General features: G+C 47.0%; 1 protein-coding gene across 1 annotated transcript; it reads right to left on the reverse strand.

The window, feature by feature from the left end:
* Positions 1–492: 492 nt before the first annotated feature.
* Positions 493–3699, reverse strand: LOC124556219. The gene has a single exon (XM_047130210.1). It carries the CDS (start codon positions 3697–3699, stop codon positions 493–495), a length of 3207 nt encoding a protein of 1068 aa, XP_046986166.1.
* Between the last annotated feature and the right edge of the window lie 18656 nt (positions 3700–22355).

Below are 22355 nucleotides of genomic sequence, written 5' to 3' on the forward strand. Positions count from 1 at the left end.
TAAACTGACAATAATTGTATCTGGCGGGCCGCTTGAATTTGCCCGGGCAATGGCCTGATTGGCTAACTTCAATCGTAATTAACTCGGAAACGGTGCAACGTATAGAAGTTTTTTCTTGATGATTGTTTCTCAGCACGATCTGCCCTGCAAAGCCCTTACAGACTTTTCATACTGTTTCTGACCTCCTCGTGTATGTTGTAAAACAGCGGAGCTGTTTATTAGTAGTGCAAACCTCTGTAGTAAGTACAGGTAGAGTCCCATTACGTACGTAAACATCTTAAAAATATGTTGCGTGTGGGTAACGTTGTGATTCGAAACCGGATCGGCGTAATAAATTTTAAAGAAATCGTACTACGCAGCCGTTGTCGATATTTAAGACACGACGAAGTTACCGAAATTCGTGCGAGCTGCGGAGCACCGTGTGTATAAAAGATTTAAGGAAAAGTAAATCACAGTTGTAGCTTTCCTCCGAGGGGAACCAGGAGTGGCAGGCTAAGCCGGCGTCAGCGTGAAGGAAACGGTGAGCGGCTCGGAGAGGCGCTCCTTGACGGGCAGGAACACCACCGACGGCACGAACTTGGCGGCGTGCACGCGCACGCTGTGCAGCGGCTCCTCCAGCAGGAAGGGCTGCATGATGAAGGGTGCGCCCTCGGGGCCCTGCGGCGGCGCAGGCACGGCGTAGGACGCCGGCACCCGCGCAGCCGGCCCACCCGCGCCCGCCTCGGGCTCGCGGTGGCTGCGGCGCACGTGTCTCTTGAGCGCCACGGCGCTGTCCGCCCGGAAGTCGCACTGCGCGCACCGCAGCTTGCCGTCCGCGGCGTCGCCAGCAGGCGCGCCGTGCTTCTTCTGCACGTGCGCCAGGTACAGCTCTCGAGTCTTGAAGCCGCGCGAGCACTGCGGGCACCGGAACTTCGTCTTGGCTTCGGCGTCGGCCGCGTCTCCGTCCGGCTGCTCGGGCTGCAGAGGCTGCACGGGCGGGAACGGCCTGGGCGCGGGGAAGGCGGCGGGCGCGAACGGGTTGACCAGCCCTCCGAACTGGTGGGACAGGAGGTGCGTGTGCAGAGGCTCGCCCTGCAGCTCCTGCAGGCAGATGGGGCAGTGCTGCGGCGCCTTCCCGGGTTCCGGGTCGGGCTGCACGGTGGGGCCTGCCACGTGCGTGCGCTCGTGCACGAACAGTAGCGCCAGCACTGGTGTGCTGAAAGGGCAGTACGAGCAGTGGTATTCGGGCGAGTCGCTACCGGCGAATAGGTTGGACAGCACGTGACTGGCGACGGGCTCGGCCGCCTGCGACGCCCAGCTGGTGGGGATTTTGAGCGCGGGCGGCCGCTGTTGCTGCTGCTGTAGGGTCGGCTGCTCCGACGCTTTGGTCTGCTTAGCCCTGTAGCGCGACTCCAGCTCCTTCCACTTCTCGGCACCCGCGTCGCCGTGGTCGTTCACGAGGTGCGCGCGTAGCCACTTAGTGCTCCTGAAGCGCCGGCTGCAGACGGGACACGCCTCCGTGAAGTGGCTGAAGTACCGGTGGCTGAAGTCCTTCAGGTCACTCGGCTTGAGCGCGTGGTCGCCGTCGGGCGCGTACGTCGGCAGCGGCGCCGACGACGCCGCCGTCGACGAGGTCGCCGCCGTCGAGGCGCTGTCCTCCACGATCCCGTGAGTGTTCTGCTTGTGCACGCGCAGGAAGTACTTGCTGCACAGCTCCTTGTTGCAGATGTCGCAGACGACGCCACCGATCTGAGCGCCGTTCTCGATCTCGATGCCGTGCATGCGTTGCATGTGCGTTTTCATAAAGTACTTATTGCACAGCTCCTTGTTGCAGATCTCGCAGTAGCTGCTAGTGGGTGTGAGAGAGACCCTCTTCTCCGGTGCCGACGTCTGCGGCTGCTGTGCCACCTGGACGGCGTCCTTGGCCGGAGACTCTCGCGAATCGGTTTCTTCCTTGACGACACTCTGGGCCAGGGCGGCGATCGGCGGTGACGGCGCTGCCGGTGTCGAGTGGCACTCGTCGTCGTGCTGCTTGAGTAGGAAAGTCGTAAAGAAGTCCTTCTTGCACGGATGGCAAAAGGTGGCGGGTGCCGGCAGTGGCGATCCCTCCGCACTGCCGGCACTGTCCCGCTCCTTGTCTCCGGAAAGTACGCCGTGCTCCGTTATCATGTGAGCCCTGTGCGAATACACGTTCTCCGACTCCTTGTAACAGATATGGCAAGTCTTGACGGAGTCAACGTCGAGGGTGTTGAGCTGTAGGATCATAGTCTGAAGCTTCTGCAAGTCTTCGCTTATGTTGTCCTTGTTGTCGGAGAACGCGCGGTCCCCGTCGGCGTCGGCCGGCACGCCGCCGCTGTCGGTGGGTACGGTGGTGAGAGGTGTGCTCTGCCTGTTACTGCCGCCCTCGCCCTCCTGCTGTTCGGATTTCAACTCCGCGGGTGTTTCGCGCTTCTCGTTGTCCGAGTGCATGTAGGCTCTGTGCACTGTCATGAGGTAGCAGCTCTGGAATCGCCGGCCGCAGACGTCGCACTCGGCCTCTGCGCCGTCGGCCTGTTCCGAGAGCGAGTCGCTTTGCTCGTTGACGATCAAGTTGAGTGGCGAGGCCTGAGGGCCGCCCCACGCACCCGGCGCGGCTGCCGATCCGCTGCCGTCTTTGGACGGTTCGGAATCCGCGACGACGATGCCGTGCCGCTTGAGCTTGTGCGTCCGCAAGAAATACTTGTTGCAGTACTCTTTGCAGCAGATCTCGCAGAAGGCCTCGGCGTTGATGACGCCCAGCTTGCGCAGGTTGTCGACGGAGAGCGGCGGCTGGTGTCCGGCCGCGGCCGTGTCGGGCTGCTCGCGCGGCTCGTCCGCCGGCTGCTCGGCCAGCAGCTCCAGCAGGTCCTGCGCGGCGGGCGCGGGCAGCGACAGGTCGGTGGCGGACGCCGCGTCCGCGTCTCCCGGCTTCTTGGCCGCGGCCGCGTCTCCCGCGTCGTCAGCGATGCCGTGCACCTTGGCCTTGTGCCGGCGCAGGAAGTACTTGTTGCTGAAGCGCTTGTGGCACACGTCGCACGGCACCCGCGCTTCCGGGGACTTGGCGGCCACGCCCAGGTGCACGTGTGCTACTGACGCCTGCCCCGGCGTCAGGTGCGGAGGCGGCATCTGCTGTTGCTGAGACTGCGCCGGAGGCGGCGGTGGCGGGGGTGGTGGCGGCGGGGGTGGCGGGGGTGCCGCCTTGGCCGCAGGAGGAGCGCCGTCCGTGTAGATGCCGTGCTTGTTCGCTTTGTGCGTCTTGAGGAAGTACTTGTTGCAGAACTCCTTGTTGCACTGCTCGCAGTACGCGTCAGGGTTGAAGATGCGCACGGGCGCGGCCGCGGGCAGCAGAGGTGGGCCCGCCGCGAAAGCGAACGGGAAGAAGGCGGACACGTCCGGCCAGGCAGGGGCCACAGGGACGGTGGGGGCGGAGGGGGTGGGGGGCACAGACGGCGCGGAGGCGACGGGGCCGGGCGCGGCCGCGGGCGCGCACAGGTCTAGCGGGGGTGGCAGCGCCACGGCGGCGTCGGCGTCGGCGTCGGCGTCGGCCTCGTCCTCGCTGGTCGACGGTGTCGCCGAGGCGGCGTCCCATCGCAGCGGCGTCGTCTGCTTGCGGCGCTTCTTGGCGTGGCGCTGCTCGCCGTCCTGCTCGTGCTCCGGCGCCAGCCGCCGCTTGCCGCCCTCTTCCTGCTCGCTCGAAGACATCCTCTCTTACACTTGCGCCCACTCCTGCAACACAGCCACGCGACACACCCCCATTACAAACTCTTCTTCAAATAAACTCGTTTGGATGGTGACAGCTGCAGACGACATCCGTGAGCTTTGGGCTTAGGTGGCAAAACGGAATTTAAATCAAGCACCGTGTCAGTATCTAAAGTTCTGCTGGTAGAAGAAGGAAAAGTTAACTTTGCATCACAAATCGGGAACACTGGAACGGTCGAAATGTTTGAAATATGAGATCGTTATCTTTTAACACCGAGATGCGACATTAACTCGAATTGTTTCTACGAACCTTCTGCCAAATACTTAAGTATAAACTGCAAAGTAATCGTGTCCATGTACAAACAGATGTAATGCACAGTAATATGACGGGAGGCCCTATTTGTCACAGAACTCCTTGCTACGAGTAAAAATGCTCTGATCGGTAAATTGAAATATGAAAAAAACAGATCTCGACAAAAATTTCACGTCCTGTCAAATAAAATTGTCTGTTCAGAAGACGACACAGCCGTGATCTCTACACACGCGTGCCGAAAGCGTCACAGGCACATTTCGTAGTAGAAGGGTAATTTTCAGATACCATTACCTGTGCTTTAACGCAACAAGATAAGTTTTCAGAGTAGTAAAACGGTAAATCGTGGAAACAGAGCAGGCTTTTAATACTGTGATATGTATGAAACGAAAAGGGAAGAGAATGGTAAAAGTCCCACCAAAGATGGCGTGTTATATTTCAGGGTGTTCGCTTCAGAGCGGACCTATAGTTCCATGTTTGGTAAGCAATTAGGTTTCATTTTGAACAGTTCTCGGGTATCCGACCGGGTAGCGTCGTAACTTCTCCACAATATTTCGGCAGACGTACACGCTGCCATCTTCAGGTGGTTCCTGACGAATGCTGTGCTGTTCCCCTCGGCGCCCTATATATACTAGCCGTTACCCCCTCCACCGTTCCTCTTCTGGTGTCTTCGGTGCGGCCGGCGAGGCAGCTACTGGAGGTGGAGGGGGAAACGGCGCCTGGGTCTGAACTGGGGTCTGCAGCCACCCTGCTGCCGCCGTCGGGGGCGGTCCTCGATCTCTGGGACCGCATCTTTCTCTCCAGGCTGAATGCACGGTTCCAAGCCTGACTAAGTTGAAGGCCGCTGTCCTGTAATCGGATTTCGATGGCCTCTTTAGTAATGCAGTCCCAGAAGTAGGAGGATTGACAGGGTATTTTTGTTTTTTCATAGTCCATAGTATGGCCAGTCTTTATACAATGACCAGCCACGGCTGATTTAGTGGCCTGGCGTAACTCGGTATGGCGCTTGTGTTCGCGGCACCTCTCTTCTACAGTGCGGACTGCCTCCCCAATGTATGATTTTCTGCACTGACGGGGAATTTGATAAACGCCTGGTTTTCGAAGGCCTAGGTCATCTTTCACTGAACCCAGTAGAGTAAAGGTTTTTGCAGGGGATCGGAATACACATTTCACATTGTGTTTCCCCAGGAGTCTACCGATTTTTCTTGAGGTGTTTCCGACAAACGGAATGCACGCCAATGACTTCTGTTCTTCTGTCTCTTCTTCTTGTTCTCTTGGCAAAGTCTGTCTGAGCGCGTGTCTTGTTTGCTTCTGGTTCTACCCATTTTTCCGAAATGTTGTCTCGAGGTGCTGCAGTTCTGCTGGAAGGCTCTCCTGATCGCAGATCGATCGTGCTCTGTGAACAAATGTTCGCAAAACGCCTTCACACTGAGAGTTGTGGTGGCAACTGAAGGCATTTAGGTAGAAATCGGTGTGTGTAGGTTTTCTGTATACACTGTGTCCCAGCTTGCCGTCAGGTTTCCGTTTTTCCGGGACGTCAAGAAACGGTAGGGCACCATCCTGCTCCACCTCCATCGTGAACTGTATGTTGGGGTGCAGCGAGTTGAGGTGTTCGAGAAATTCATTTAAGCTGTCCCGTCCATGTGGCCAAACAACGAACGTCTCATCCACGAAGCGGAAGTAACAAGTTGGTTTTTGTTTGGCTTGTTCTAGTGCCTTCTCTTCGAAATTCTCCATAAAAAAGTTGGCTACAACCGGTGAAAGCGGGCATACCAGGGCGACGCCATCTGTCTGTTCATAATAATTTCCGTCGAACAGGAAGCATGTTGAGGTGAGCACGAACTCGAAGAGCCTTGTTAGGTTGTTGTCAAATTTCTTGCTTATCAGATCGATGGAGTCTTTCAGTGGTATCCTAGTGAAGAGGGACACTACGTCGAAGCTCACTAACAAGTGGCTATCCTGGAGCTGAAGTTCTTGTATACGTTGCACAAAGTGGATGGAATTGCGGACGTGGTGTTCGCATTTTCCCACAAATAGACTGTGGAGACCCGTCAGGTGTTGGGCCAATTCATAGGTTGCTGCTCCTATGTTTCTGACTATTGGACGCATAGGTGTCCCACCCTTGTGGACCTTTGGTAGCCCATACAGTCGTGGCGGTGCAGCCGCTCGTGGTCGAAGTTTCTTGACAGTTTTTCCATCGAAGGTATTGCGAAGAAGTTCAACGGTTCTTCTTTGAAGGCGACTTGTCGGGTCTCCTTCTGTCCTTCTGTACGCTGCGTCATCGAGAAGTTCGTACATTTTTCTCTCATATTCTGAGTGCAGGAGCAGTACTGTAGCATTGCCTTTGTCAGCAGGCAAGACCACCAACTCAGGATCGCTGCGTAACTCGCGGATGGCCGCTCTCTCCGCCTTCGAGATGTTCTGTTTCAGTGGTGCGGCCCTGGTGAGCGCACGGCACGTTTCATGACGTATTTCATCTGCTTCATTGGCTGGCAGAGTATAGGTGGCCTGCTCCACACTGCTTATAATGTCCACAATCGGTAGAGATGTAGGAGTCGGGATGAAGTTGAATCCTTTCTCGAGCACCGACATTGCTGCTTCACTGATCGTTCTTCCTGTAAGGTTGATGACAGTACGCTTAGGTGGTTCTTGCGTAGTCGTCTGTCGTGCTACAAGGCGTTCAAACTTCGATGTCTGCTTACTGGTAGATTTTCTTCGTACGCCGTCTGCTTGTGTCCAGGTGACAGCGTCAGCCCATTCCCATGATATGGGAGATAGAACTGAAGATATCCTGAGATGGACATCCAGCAGTTTCTTCGAAGTGTCATCCAGGCAGCGGCGAGTGTAATGAATTCTCTCTCTTACCAGCGCTAAGCTGGCTCGTCTCATGATGCGCCTGGCCGCTGCAGTCCTTATGTGGTAAGTTATCTCGGCGAAAGGCGGCACGACAGTACCGTCTCGGCATCTAAGCAGCCCGTAGAGGTACTTGATATGCGGTCTGAAGTTTTCCTGGCGTTTTAGGTTTCATATTTGTGAAAGTGTCAATAATATGTTTTACTGCACAGATCAAACGACAGTGCCACGGACGAAGACGGACAAACATAGAATAAGGACTATTAGTCACCGAAGTGTCACAAAAACAATTATTTATTAGACAGTAACATTAGATTGTAAGGGAGATGTTAAAATAGAGGACTGCACACGCTGTCGTGTAGAGTAACCTAACATAGATGTAGGATCACATCGTCTGAGGGTGAGAGGCTGATTGCAGTTGTTCGCCCTCGTACGGCGTGTAGTAGTAGATCGGGCCGTCGGTACCCAGGAGCGAGAGGCTTGCTGTCTTTCTGAGCTGCCCCCATCTGGACAGTACCCGTGGTGGCAGTCTATAAATCTAAATTCTTTTATATCTTCTCATTTTTCTATCTTGTTACTTTTAAACATTTCCGTTTTTCGAACAGTTTTATGATTAGAAGCATTTAAATCCGCAACATGGTTAACACTTCCTTAAAATAATAATAAATCAAATAAGCTCTATATTACGTACATGTACAATATAATATGGTGAAAACACGATCTGTCTTAGTCACTAGGTGGTAGTTCGCCTGTAAATGACAGCAAATAAATAAATAAATAAGCATCTAAGGTAGAAAGTATTTTTTTAAAGAATTATTGGTGTTCCAACTCTCATTACGTTAAGTATAAATATGTACCAAACATCTCGATCGTAACTTTAATATTAACATGGATACAGTTCCCGGTATGCTATTCTTGCGTTCGATCTCATAGATACGTAACTAAAAACCTAGTGCCCTTCGAGTAAATTTAAAAATAATATTTTTATCACAGTGCCCGTTCCTTCAAGCTGTGGAGACAAACAATAAACTTTTAAACTAAACTTTTGGTCTGTTTCTACTCTATCTCTGATTATGTGTAATGGCTAACCTCCATGTCGCGAACGCTGTATATACCATGTAAGTGCGCACCAGCGAAGCCATGCACAATGTGCAGCTCTTTGCGATTTTAATATTATCTTCGTACGCAATCTATACAAAACAATATGTCTTCGGTGTACGTAGAAGAGGAAACTACATAGCTATGTCAAATGCGCGTCCATCACATATACACTTTCGCATCCGACCGATATTCCCTCAGTCTTAAGGTGAATCCCTGAATATGAAGCTGTTCTTACAAACTGCTTGGCCTGTTAATAACTACGCCATTTGAAAACAGTCGACGGAAGATGCTAACTTTTTATCACCTCGCCCAGGAAGAGAGGATACTGAGCAAACCAAAGTAAAACTTGATTCAATGATGCTGTTGAAAACCTTTCAGATATACAGCAAAATGTATGGAATTGATACACACAGTAGCAGTTGACTGTCAACATAAAAAAATTTAACGTCTATGCATAAATTGGCAGAAAGACAGTATTCTAGAATTGCAAGATCGCGCAACAGTCACTGCAAGATTCAAATCCATTAAATACGCATACGAAGCGATTTCAAGTGGAAAGACCACTTGCAGTTAATCGCAGGTGCCAGACAGATTCAATGGAAGAATTCTTAAGAAATGTAGTCCACCCACAGAAGTGTTAGCACACACAAACCTCGTTTGACCAGTACTCCAATATTGCTCATCAGTCTGGGATCCGTATCAGATAGGATTCATAAAGGAAGTACAGATAATAGGAAGAAAAGCTGAGCGATACAGGTGAATTTACTAAGTGCGGAAGCGCCACGGAGACGTTCAGTCAACCCCAGCGCAGAGATTACAAGAGAGGCGTCTGCGTTGTAAGGGTTCTGCTTTATTTTTCTACTACATTTTTTTCCTCAAACTCATCAGGTATGGCGCAGTACTGTTGAAGGATAGAAAGTTAGAAGCATTCGAGTATTTTACGAAGCTAACAAAGACAGAGCGGCGAATGTCACTAAGATAAAAACAACTGTTGTTGGAGGAAAACCTGAGAGCCAAGTACGAAGAGAAAGCTTTTATGTTATTACGAGGACGTGCTGAAAAGTAATGCCTCTGAGTTTTTTATTCTGTTCTCAATATCGGTTGAGGTATTACATGTTATACAGATTACTCGCTCGACTTTCCCGCTTCCCTGAAGCAAGATACAACCCTCTGGCGCTAGAGAGTTCCGACCAGTAGCGTGTAGCATGGCGGTGTGCTACGTAACTACTTCGGTGCCTCAGAAACAGCATGTTATGATCGAGGTTCCAGCCGCAGAATCCGTGTCTCCAATTGAAATCCACAGAAAAATCAAAGCTGTGTACGATGATGATTGTATCGACATCAGAAACGTGCGACATTGCGTTGTTCGTGCTCGTAATGAAGGAAATGGTGTCGGTGACCTCAACGTGTGTGACGAAGCTTGCAGTGTTTCCAAAACTTTAGAAACATCTATGATTACTTTAATTTGATAGTGATGAAACGGTGCAACCAGAGGTGAGGTTGTGTCTCCGTCAACAAAATAGAATGATGGTATCAACGAACTGGTCTCTCGTTGGGAGAAATGTGTTCGTCGCTAAGGCGATTATGCTGAAAAACAAATATGTAGCCATGTAGAATGTAAATAAATTTTGTTTTATTTAAAAAGATTTAAGAGTTTTCACATAAAAAATTCGGAGGCATTATTTTTCAGTACCTCTTCGTATATATATTCTTATAGGGTTGTATTTATAACTAAATAAGAGTAACTTTGATTTTGTACAAAAAAGTAAATACTAAGTTTTTGTACTACTCTGAACCACACAAGGATCTAAAATTCGAGGGTTGGAACTTTAATAGTGGCAACTATTTATTTACAGCTCGTACAAAATAGATACGTGTTTCAAAGTTTTATTGACCTTCAAAGTAGTCACCAGCATTGTTTATAACCCGTTTCCGGCGATTTTAAAGTCGTTGGATACTCTTAGCAGTGCCAGTTGTGTTGACACTTCGAACGCCGGCCGCGGTGGCCGAGCGGTTCTAGGCGCTTCAGTCTGGAACCGCGGGACCGCTACGGTCGCAGGTTCGAATCCTGCCTCGGGCATGGAAGTGTGTGATGTCCTTAGGTTAGTTAGGTTTAAGTAGTTCTAAGTTCCAGGGGACTGATGACCTTAGATGTTTAGTCCCATAGTGCTCAGAGCCATTTGAACCATTTTTGACACTTCGAACGGCGCGGTCTATTGCCCGACGAATTTGTAGCAGTTCTGAAGCGAATGCCGTGAAGTGTTTCCTTTAGTTTAGAAATCGAGTTGAACTCACGAAGGCTTAAGTCAGGTGAGTGCAGCAGGTGGTATAGCACATAGCAACCCCATCAGTCAAACAAATCAGTAACAGCTTGCACTGTACGTGCTTGAGCATTGTCCTGCAAAATGATGGTCAGGTCCTGCAGAAAGTGTCATCACTTCTGCCTCTATGCTGTTCATTTTTGGAACACATCCTACGACAAGATTAGAGACAAAAGTGAAGACACTTTCTGCAGGAAATGACCATCATTTTGCAGGACAATGCTCAAGCACGTACAGTGCAAGCTGTTACTGATTTGCCGGCCGGTGTGGCCGAGCGGTTCTAGGCGCTTCAGTCTGGAACCGCGGGACCGCTACGGTCGCAGGTTCGAATCCTGGCTCGGGCATGGAAGCGTGTGATGTCCTTAGGTTAGTTAGGTTTAAGTAGTTCTAAGTTCTAGGGGACTGATGATCTTAGATGTTAAGTCCCATAGTGCTCAGAGCCATTTGAACCATTTTTGTTACTGATTTCTTTAAATGATGGTGCTGATAAGTGCTATACCACCTACTGCACTCCCCGGACGTAAGCCCTCGTAAGTTCATCTCGCTTTCTAAACTGAAGGAAACACTTCACGGCATTTTCTTCAGAACTGCTACAAAGTCGTCGGGCAGTACACCGCGCCGCTCGGACTGTCAACACAACTGGCACTGCTAAGAGTATCCTACGAATTCCACATCGCCGGCAACGTGTTATACACAATCCTGGTGACTACTTTGAATGTCAGCAAAACTTTGAAACCCGTATCTATCTTGTACGAGCTGTAAATACACTCCTGGAAATTGAAATAAGAACACCGTGAATTCATTGTCCCAGGAAGGGGAAACTTTATTGACACATTCCTGGGGTCAGATACATCACATGATCACACTGACAGAACCACAGGCACGTAGACACAGGCAACAGAGCATGCACAATGTCGGCACTAGTACAGTGTATATCCACCTTTCGCAGCAATGCAGGCTGCTATTCTCCCATGGAGACGATCGTAGAGATGCTGGATGTAGTCCTGTGGAACGGCTTGCCATGCCATTTCCACCTGGTGCCTCAGTTGGACCAGCGTTCGTGCTGGACGTGCAGACCGCGTGAGACGACGCTTCATCCAGTCCCAAACATGCTCAATGGGGGACAGATCTGGAGATCTTGCTGGCCAGGGTAGTTGACTTACACCTTCTAGAGCACGTTGGGTGGCACGGGATACATGCGGACGTGCATTGTCCTGTTGGAACAGCAAGTTCCCTTGCCGGTCTAGGAATGGTAGAACGATGGGTTCGATGACGGTTTGGATGTACCGTGCACTATTCAGTGTCTCCTCGACGATCACCAGTGGTGTACGGCCAGTGTAGGAGATCGCTCCCCACACCATGATGCCGGGTGTTGGCCCTGTGTGCCTCGGTCGTACGCAGTCCTGATTGTGGCGCTCACCTGCACGGCGCCAAACACGCATACGACCATCATTGGCACCAAGGCAGAAGCGACTCTCATCGCTGAAGACGACACGTCTCCATTCGTCCCTCCATTCACGCCTGTCGCGACACCACTGGAGGCGGGCTGCACGATGTTGGGGCGTGAGCGGAAGACGGCCTAACGGTGTGCGGGACCGTAGCCCAGCTTTATGGAGACGGTTGCGAATGGTCCTCGCCGATACCCCAGGAGCAACAGTGTCCCTAATTTGCTGGGAAGTGGCGGTGCGGTCCCCTACGGCACTGCGTAGGATCCTACGGTCTTGGCGTGCATCCGTGCGTCGCTGCGGTCCGGTCCCAGGTCGACGGGCACGTGCACCTTCCGCCGACCACTGGCGACAACATCGATGTACTGTGGAGACCTCACGCCCCACGTGTTGAGCGATTCGGCGGTACGTCCACCCGGCCTCCCGCATGCCCACTATACGCCCTCGCTCAAAGTCCGTCAACTGCACATACGGTTCACGTCCACGCTGTCGCGGCATGCTACCAGTGTTAAAGACTGCGATGGAGCTCCGTATGCCACGGCAAACTGGCTGACACTGACGGCGGCGGTGCACAAATGCTGCGCAGCTAGCGCCATTCGACGGCCAACACCGCGGTTCCTGGTGTGTCCGCTGTGCCGTGCGTGTGATCGTTGCTTGTACAGCCCTCTCGCAGTGTCCGGAGCAAGTATGGTGGGTCTGACACACCGGTGTCAATGTGTTCTTTTTTCCATTTCCAGGAGTGTATATAGTTGCCACCATTAATGTTCAAACCCTCGTATTAACGTAAATAAGTAGTGTGAGAGCGTTTCTTGATGGGGTAGCGAGTGAAGGATGAGAAGCGAGAGTGGGTCCTTCATGAGGCAGAAGCAGGCAATCAGGAAGGCAGTAGCAGCCACGAAATGTTTCCCAGCGCGGCCCGGCTAAGGGGACCCGGCATCCGCCTCAACTGCTGTATCTGCTGCCGTTTTGGAGACTCTGTCCACGACTGCGGACTACTTCACCTAGCAACGTCTAAACTGCATACATTAGATGGGTACTACTCTCCAAAGTAAAGATTTTCAGCGCCACGTAAAGTAAGGGACCTCCACCATCACATCTACCATTTTAGTTTCAAAGACTTGGTGTATGGGCATTTATTAACTGATCTTAACGTTGTAGCAATGGTTCAGAATTGTATTTACGTAAGCTATCATATTTTCCTGGTATATATCATTCATAAAAGATGTATAAAGTAATCACTTTTATCAGAGCAGGTAGGAAGCTGCCTCCAATCGTCTTGCTGAAATAATTGCTGTGAAAACATGGCAGGTAAGAGAACTTTGAGCCCACCTAGAACTGTGTCCAGCATAATTGCAAACAACAGACTGAACTATCTCAAGTAAATTTCGCTCGATTAATTCCGTCACTGATCTGGCTTGGAACATCAACTACTAATTTCCCTCAGTTATATTTCAGTACTGAAATTAATAAGAGACTACTATTTTTCATCTCATTCATGGACTTCGGGTCTTATATTTGATAGTTGTCTTTCAGCGTTGTTGGCCAATGCGTTGTGTTCAGTGTGCAGGTTGATGTGGAGTAGTGGTACGAACTTAGCAAGTCATACTTTGCGACGAGTCCGCTAGACTATGTACCACTACTACGAACAATAGCACGAACAAACTGCTGCTGGATATCATGCCGTGTCCTTACTTGCAACGCTCCCAGTAATATACCAATACACACAAACACAGTAAACATACATGAGCACAAACCATTTCAGATGAGAATAGCTCGAGTTTCTACCGAGACCTTCTCACTTGAAATAGATAGAAATAGGCCATTATCAGCCAACGTGCTACTTAGACTATATTACACATCCAAATACAGTATATCACTTCCCTTTACATACTGCAAATTATTATCACCACACTCATAGTATCACATTTTTTTTATTTTTTTTATTTTTCTTAGACATTTGCATTATATAAATTATATTCTCATCAACTAGGCAGAAACAAATTATATAGAACTATATTAACAATTGTTAAGCATTCAATTTGCTGTAACCGTAGAGAATTTTTTTTATGTTACGTTCTTCATATTATTTAAAAAAGCATTAACAACTGTATACCAATAAGACTGTAACAACGAGACGTCTTTTCTGTTAGATTTAGAAGCATCCGACCCACCTTACATGTCAAGGCGGTGGGTTACTCTGTACTGTTAACTAACCAAATAAATAAATAAATAAATGTGAGGAAGAGCAGGTTAAGGGAAGAGAGTTAAAGCAGATGAACTCGAAGGCCTGCCAAAGATCAGGGGCAGAGAGCTTCTGTACTGCTTTTACAACCCCAGCGCAGCGGGAACAGAGAGCGCCGCCTGGTCACATGGATCGCGCTTTTTTGTCGTCAGTAACGTCTGCTTTCAACATGAAAATGTTATAATACAGAATCTGCCCGGTACCGTAACTAAAACGAAGTCCAGTAGCTAAAAACTTGTTACGAAATGAAGGAAGCGGCAGTTTTTAGGACAACTAGTGCTTGGTGCATTATAGATCGCAATTAAAATATCCCACGCGTTAGCGAACGTTGAAACACCACTGCTTAGTTTGCTGTAATTCTAAGACCATATATTACCAGAAGAGTTAATCAACATATTGCTTGCTTTTACACATATCCTGCGAAAAGACAATGAAAGGAGCATTAGAGAGATGCGGGCTCACAGGATACTTACAAACAATCGTTCTTCTGGTGGATCACTTTCGACCGAAAAAAGAAAGGGAGAAAGTGGAAATGGTACCCCAAGAACCCACCGCCACACATTCGAACGTGGATTGTTGCATGTAGAATATAAATGTAGATGCAGATATAGAATATAGGAAGACAGAGTGTACCTGAATGAATTTTCTCTCTACAGTGGAGTGTGTAAAATTTCCTAGCAGATTAAAACTTTGTGCTGGACCGAGACTCGAACTCCGAACCCTTGCATTTCGCGGGCAAGTGCTCTCCCAGCTGAGCTACCTAAGCACGACTCAGAATCCGTCCTCACAGCTTTAATTCACAGATGTACTCCTGCATACCTTGCGGGACTAGTACTCCTGGAACAAAGGATAATACGGAAACATGGTTTAGCAACAGTCTGGGGGTTTGTTTTCCCAATGAATTTTCACTCTGCAGCGACGTGTTCGCCGAATTTAAACTTCCTGGTAGTTTAAAATGATGAGCCGAACTGGAACTGTAACCTTTGCATGAGATACTGACGGAAGTAAAGCTGTGGCGACTGGTAGGGAGTCGCCCTTGGGTAGCTTATTCGGCAGAGCACTTGCCCGCGGGAGGTGAAGGTCCCAGGGTCGAGTCCCAGTCCAGCACACAGTTTTAAATTGCCAGGAAGTTTCATCATGCACCTGTTCACTTGCATCTACTATTTGCGTGATATAGTGTGTGAATAAAGCGGATTATGTTTCACCCAAGTCGTTTTTCTAAACCAGCGTTTAATATTTGATTGGAGGTTGCTTTTTTTCGGGATCGACATGATTTTTGAACTTAAAATATGCCTTCAGATTCAGGAACAGACGGAGGTAAGCGATATTGGTTTGTAATTCTGACGAGAAATATCTTACTCTTTGCATATTGTCGACAAATGTTAACATACAATAGTTAAACGTAGAACTTCGGAATTACTAAAAATTATTCATTTCTGTAGCTTAAGTATTCTCAGATACCTGACAATGAATTTTGCCACTTTATTCGCCTAATAATTAGTTCAATTAAAGCTATAGCATAACTGATATGTGCAGCAAGTCGCCTTGGGATCACTTCAGAAGAAGAATTGTTTCTGCGAGATTTCTCCAAGTATTCGTACTCAAAGTTTGACCGTGAAGAAATCAGTATCCTTGCGACTTCTAGCCTGATATGTAAGACTTGTCTAGCTCACGTGGTCTAGCGGCGTTCAAGTGCCCCGATCCAGAATGCGAAGGTGCCTTTTACAGTTTGATGACTTCACCCCCACGTACTCCACCAGTTATTCCGTTCGCCAAAGCTACATTTATTTATTTTTTTAGCAGTACAGAGTAGCCCACCACCTTGAAATGTAAGGCTGGTCGGATGCTTCTAAATCCATCATCAAAGAATTCTTATTATTACAGTTTATTGGTATACAGTCGTTAATGCTTTTTTCAAAATAATATAAATGACGTAATATATAAAAATTTTCGCTAAAGGTACAGAGAATTGAATGCTTAATAGTACTCTCCATCCAACAAAACACTCGTTTGTAACCTAATTATTCAAGACTTCATATCACCCGCATTGCGAGATATCGTGGCTGAGACGGTGTATAATGAGGTGACAAAAGTCATGGCATAGCGATATGCTCATTTACAGATGGCAGTGGTACCACGTACACATGGTATAAAAGGATAGTGCATCGGCGGAGCTGTCATTTGTACTCAGGTGACTCATGCAAAAAAGGTTTCCGACGTGATTATGGCCCCAAGATGGGAATTAACAGACTTTGACGACGGAATGGTAACTGGAGCTAGATTAATGGGACATTCCATTTCAAAAATTGTTAAGGGTAGAAGAAAGGAGCCTCCTCGAAGACTACGATAGCAATGACCAAGCCAAATAAGGTATAAAGAAAAGCAATCTGGCGTACCCTGGGCAACGTCACAAAATGAAAAACCTAACGGCTGATCCTTTCACACCATAAACATACAAATCTGAGCCCTTTTCAGGGCTACAGTTAATCGTTATATCTGTTAACATAGAAGGCATAACAGCAGCCAAAGAAGAGCTATTACAAGATCTATGCAGTCCTGTACTGTGAGTACAGGAGACACACAGGAGTTGCGACATGCGCAGACCAAACATAAACGGAATGCGCCTCGCCATTGAAAGACCGCATAATAAATATGGAAGTGCTATTTTTGTTCATCCGGACATTCAGATTCTATCCACAGCAATTACCGAGAAAAATGTTATCGAAATTCTCACTGTAGAAAAAGAAAATTGTACCATTTCATCCTTTTACAAACCATCCAGTGCTGAATTTATGGTTCATCCAATTTTCATAATAAAAGAGAGCAGATTGTGATTGGTGATACCAGCCATAATAATGTGTGGGGCTATGGTCATGAAGGTGAGAATGGGGCGGCAGTATAAGAATGGGCAGATCAAAATCAGTTGTATTTAATCTACGATGCAAAATTACCAGCATCATTCAAAAGCGGCAGGTGGAAGCGAGGCGATAATCCGGACCTCATAATTAGTAGCAACAGTATCAGCCAACAATGTGTAAAATCTGTAGAGCCCCCAATACCCAATTCACAACACATCCCAATAACTAGTCATATATTTTCTGCTGTTGTATCTCTCAAAGTACCTTTTCGAAGATGGTTTAATTTTAGAAAAGCAGACTGGTCGAGATTTGCAGAATTGCTCGACATCGAAGTGACTTCTGTAGAACCAGCACCAGAACATTATGACACCTTCACCACTGGGAACCTACTAGTATGTTGATGATAGTATGGTCAAGAGTTGAGTTACAACATTGGTGCACTCCAAAACACCTAGGAGTGACGCTGGACATATCTCTTACTTTCAAAAGACACTGGATGAACTGCAAGTTGAAATATTTCACCAGGAATAACCTGTTAAGAAAATTGGCTGGATCACAGTGGGGCAGTCAACCTTAAACCATCCGAACCTCTGCACTTGCATGAGCCTATTTCGCAGCAGAGTACGCTTGTCCTAATTGGTACATTTCATCATATGCCAAAAGAGGTAGACGTAGCTCTCAACACCTGCAGAATTGTAGCAGGTTGTTTGAAATCTACCCCTGCCGAATGGACGTACCACCTTGCAGGAATAGCACCACCTCCCATTCGAAGAGAAATTGCAGCGAATAAGGAACGAACAAAAGTGGAACAATAATAAAACCCATCCCCTATATGGCCATAAACCGCATTTGCAGCGATTGAAGTTCAAAGAAGAGTTTCCTTAGACAATCAAAGATACTTACTACCACTGTTGAAAATGCCAGGGAGCAACTTTGGAGGGATAAGACTTCACTTTCCCTGGTTGGAAAAGAGTTTCTGAAACTCTGCCTCTAGGACATGAGGAGAAATAGATGACCTAGAAATCTTTGAATAGGCTGAGATCAGGAGTGGGTAGATTAAGGTTCAATCTGGCAAGATGGGGCTGCAGTACAGGAAACGATATTAAGTGTGATTGTGGAGAAGTTCAAACTGTCCAGCACATGCTACAGTGTCGACTGTGTCCAGCTTCCTGTATTGCAGAAGAGCGCAGAAAATGGACTCGAATTAGTCAAGTTTTGATCAATTACTATATGACATGTTAACTGTGCACCTATGTAAGTTTCTGACACTAGAATAATAATAATCGATATTCCAAGCCCCATGGCGTCAAGGATGCGCCGAGGATTAAAAAATTCAGACATTATCTCTCACCACGGGCAAGGCATTGGCCAATGGCCTTCACTTAACGACCGAGAGCGGTGGTGTTTGCGCAAAGTTGTCTATGCTAACAACAAGCAACACTGCGTGAAATAACCGCAGAAATCAATGTGGGACGTACGACTAACGTGTCCGTCAGGACAGCGCGGTGAAATTTGGCGTTAATAGGCTATGGCTTCAGATGACCGATGACAGTGTCGTGGCAAATAGCTCGAAATTGTCAGCAGACTCTCTCGTGGGATCGTGACCTTGTTGGTTGGATCGTTGACGACTGGAAAACTGTGGCCTAGTCAGATGAGTCCCGACTTCGGAGCTGATGGAAAGGTTCGAGTGTGGTGCAGACCCCACGAAGCCACAGACCCAAGTTGTCAACAAGGTACTATGCAAACCGGTGGTGGATCCATAATGGTGCAGACTGTGTTTACGTATAATGTACTGGGCCCTTTGGTCAAAATGAAACGATCATGGACTGGAAATGGTTGTTTCCTGCTACTTGGACACCATTTTCAGCACTTCAACAATGGAATTTTTATGGTTGACAATGAGCCATGTAATGGCGATTAGTTTGAAGGGCATTCTGGAGAGTTCGGCAGAATGATTTGGCCACCCAGATCGCCCGACATGTATCTCATCGAACATTTATGGAACACATTCGAGAGGTCAGTTCGTGTACAGACTCCTGCACCGATAACACTTTCGAAATTACGTACTGCTATAGAGGCAGTTTGGCTCAATATTTCCGCAGGGATCTTCCAACGACTTGTTGAATCCATGAAATGTCGAGTTGTTGCACTGCTCCGGGCATAAGTAGGTCCGACACGATATTAGGTGGTATCTCATGACTTCTGTCGTCGCACTGTAATTTAGACTAGAAATCTATGGCTTTAGAGTGCTGTACGTCATGGGTCCTAGGATTTTTTTTCTGACACTTAATGTTGTTTTCCCGTCTGACAACACAAGAAGAAAAATCAACTTTCATCAAATTTCAGATCCCTCGTGGAAGTATAGGTCCCAGTAAGACACCCTGGATTATTTCATATCTATATCTGTAGAAGACAAGGTTAAACAACCATCAATAAGAAAATGCATATTAAAGCATTGTACTGACCATCACAACCTGAATTTTGGTGAAAATTGTACTTTATAATATACATCTGTGTGATGGAACTTAATAGGTACGAAAGTGCGAGTTTACTGTCAATAGATCGACCAGATCTAATAATTTAGTTTTTCAAATATTCTTCGGTAGCGGTCTACATTTTGGAAAGCGACACTGGGGAAAGTGTAGAAAACATTGTAAAATAATGAAACCCTTGTCGAAACAGGGGCAGATGTTAGATAGGTTATCAAACGACACGAGTGAAGTTTATGCGTTGACTACCGGGATACCAGCTCGTTCTGAGTGTCACGAAAAGCGATAAAGCAAGTTAAGCAGGCGTTTCATGTGTACTGATTTTTTTTCCTTTCGAATAATTATAAAGTACGATACCAAGCAAGGTATGTTCTGCGTGTACGCTAATACTTTTCAGCAGTTAACTATCCAGAATGAAACTGGAAATATTAATTTTCATGTTTTATTTTCAGATTATATGGACGTTTTAAATTTAAAAAAGAAATTTATGTTTAACACACTGACAATTTCGAGGTTATTAGAGATAGAGCATTAGCTCGGACTGGTGATAGCTATTGAAAGAAGTGGAGCGTGAGTTTGTTTAAAGGACCACCCCTGAACTAAAGGCGTATTTTCAGTCCATGGTACATAGGATTACTAATATTCTATTAGAAAGCCACGAGGTAGATAAAGAATTGGAAAATTTGCGACGAATAGTCGAAACAACGGTTTCAAACCACAAGTAGTGGATCCCTTGCAGAAACCCTCTATACATTCCTTCCACGTTTCAGCTTTCCCTTCTCTGCTTTGTACTGGCTTCCCATCTGAGCTCTTGGTACACGTGAGATGGAGAAGCGACTCCAGAAGGGCAGCCATAGTGTCATGGCGTATAGTTTGCAGAATACCTGTCGTAATCTGATGGAGAAGCAACTTGTGTGTCCCAACGTCAATGTGAGGGAGCGATGGTTACAGTCATGTTTTATTTTCAGATTATGTGACGTTTTAAATTTAAAAAAGAAATTAATATTCAACGCTCTGATAATTTCGAGGTCATTAGAGATGGAGTATTAGCTCGGACTGGTGACAGGTACTGAAAGAAATGGAGCGTGAGTTTGGTTAAAGGACCACCCCTTAAATCTGTTCTTGCAGAACTGGAGAATTTTGGCTTTAACACTGGATTATGTCTCGCTGCTGCGAAGTAATGCTAACATGACGCTGTGAACGGGTGTGAATATTCATTTAGGTATTTTACAAAGCTGAATTGACTTTTACCGACAAAGCTCTTTGGTGATACTCATGTTAAATTCTTCACACATGCGTAAATAGTGGGAAGAGACAGCGATATTGTGAAAAATCAAACTTTTTCGCGCACAATCAGTTGTCCAGCAACACGCCACTGATTGGATGATAATCGTAAACAGACATGCGTTTTGAGGCAGGCAGCCAAATAAACGTCATCTTATACTTACATTTTTGCTGGTAACGTTGCAGCCAATATCGAGGACTAAATAACGTTTGAGAGCAAATAAGCGCTAATTTACTTCTTGAACAGGCAGTCCATTTCAGTATTTGAAGATGCATGCGTGACATACAAACAAATGGCTGAATAGTGAGCACTTCACAGCTATCGCGGCTTTACACTGATGGTCTCAAAGATGAAATAACGAGCTTCTATCGCGCATATAACTAAGCACTACTCTACCCCGGCCGAAAACTGAGCAAGGCGAGTTGCTGCGCATATTTGTGACAGACGTCGGAAAGTTAATCGACGAAGATTCAGACTAGTGTTGTGAAGCTACCGTAACCTACGGTAAAATATCGTAAGTAAGCGCAGAATAAGGTAGTTCTCCTAGAAGCTTTGGTCAGTCAGAATCTCAAACGCATTACTTGTAGGTTAGGTGTGTTGCATACGTGTTGGGCGTTACCTCATTTCGATCGGTTTGTGTGCGTATGCAGTGTCTTACTAGATTCCCCTAGAATCCGGAAGCAGTAAACCGTCTGGAAACTGAATGAGAATATATAAAGGACCGTGTAACCCACGGTACATTACTTTCTAAATAGTTGTCCTCCTGTCTGTTACTTAAAAACAAACAATATTTATAGAAAAATTGAAATTGTCAATGTTTAATTCAGCTGTTATTTGAAAATAGTTGATCTGTAATGTGAGACAGAGGTATGTTGTAAAAGTTAAAAAAAGCAATACATATTTATCATATAGCACTAGACAACGCAGCTTCCACAAAAACGGTAAAATTAAGAAAAACGCAAAACAAAAACATGTCAAACACCGCTTCAACACTTCATCGAGCTTATATAAAACATGCTTCTTTTATTTGTAAACAAATTTCGCGCTTGTCAATAATAACAGAAAACTCTGGTCTTTGATCGTTATGATGGTTCTATTTCGCCAAAAATAGTATTAATTATACAGATTTTTTGTGTTTATGGGTGTAAACTGTACGTGCATCAAAAGTACAATGGACTAACACTGAACGATGTGAGTGTCCACTTAAGTGCAAAACAAACAAACAAAACAAAAAACAAAGACAAGTCGTCGACTATCAGTTCCATTCCTACATATTCATTTATGTTTCTTTCCCTACCAGAGCTATCAATACTACCGGTAATCCTACCATTCACTGCGTCATTTATGTACTGTCCCAAAACTACCGAACCGTAATTTTGCTAGAGCACAGCACTAACTTAGACTAAAATTGCTTTAGAACCAAAGACTAAAATAACAACATGTTATCTAAATCAAAACCTTCAATCCCATTGCTTAAGTATCTGCTAGTCATATTGGAACCAATTCCTTGACCACCAAATCCCAAAACAGAAGGGGCCGTTCTCAGTAGCTACAGGGTACTAACTTACGATGCACCATTTCTTTAATCCACTGATAGTGAATGCATGAGAGTGAAAGCACACATGGATGACGTAGCAGACATGACTTTGCAGGAGATGATCCATAGATGTTTTTCATTCAATTACACCCCTGAGCAAATAGTTAGGGAAAACAACCCAGTAGTGCGATATACCTCGTTTTGCTTTGATGAATGCA

This window comes from Schistocerca americana, chromosome X (assembly GCF_021461395.2).
Source record: "Schistocerca americana isolate TAMUIC-IGC-003095 chromosome X, iqSchAmer2.1, whole genome shotgun sequence".
Taxonomy (NCBI): domain Eukaryota; kingdom Metazoa; phylum Arthropoda; class Insecta; order Orthoptera; family Acrididae; genus Schistocerca; species Schistocerca americana.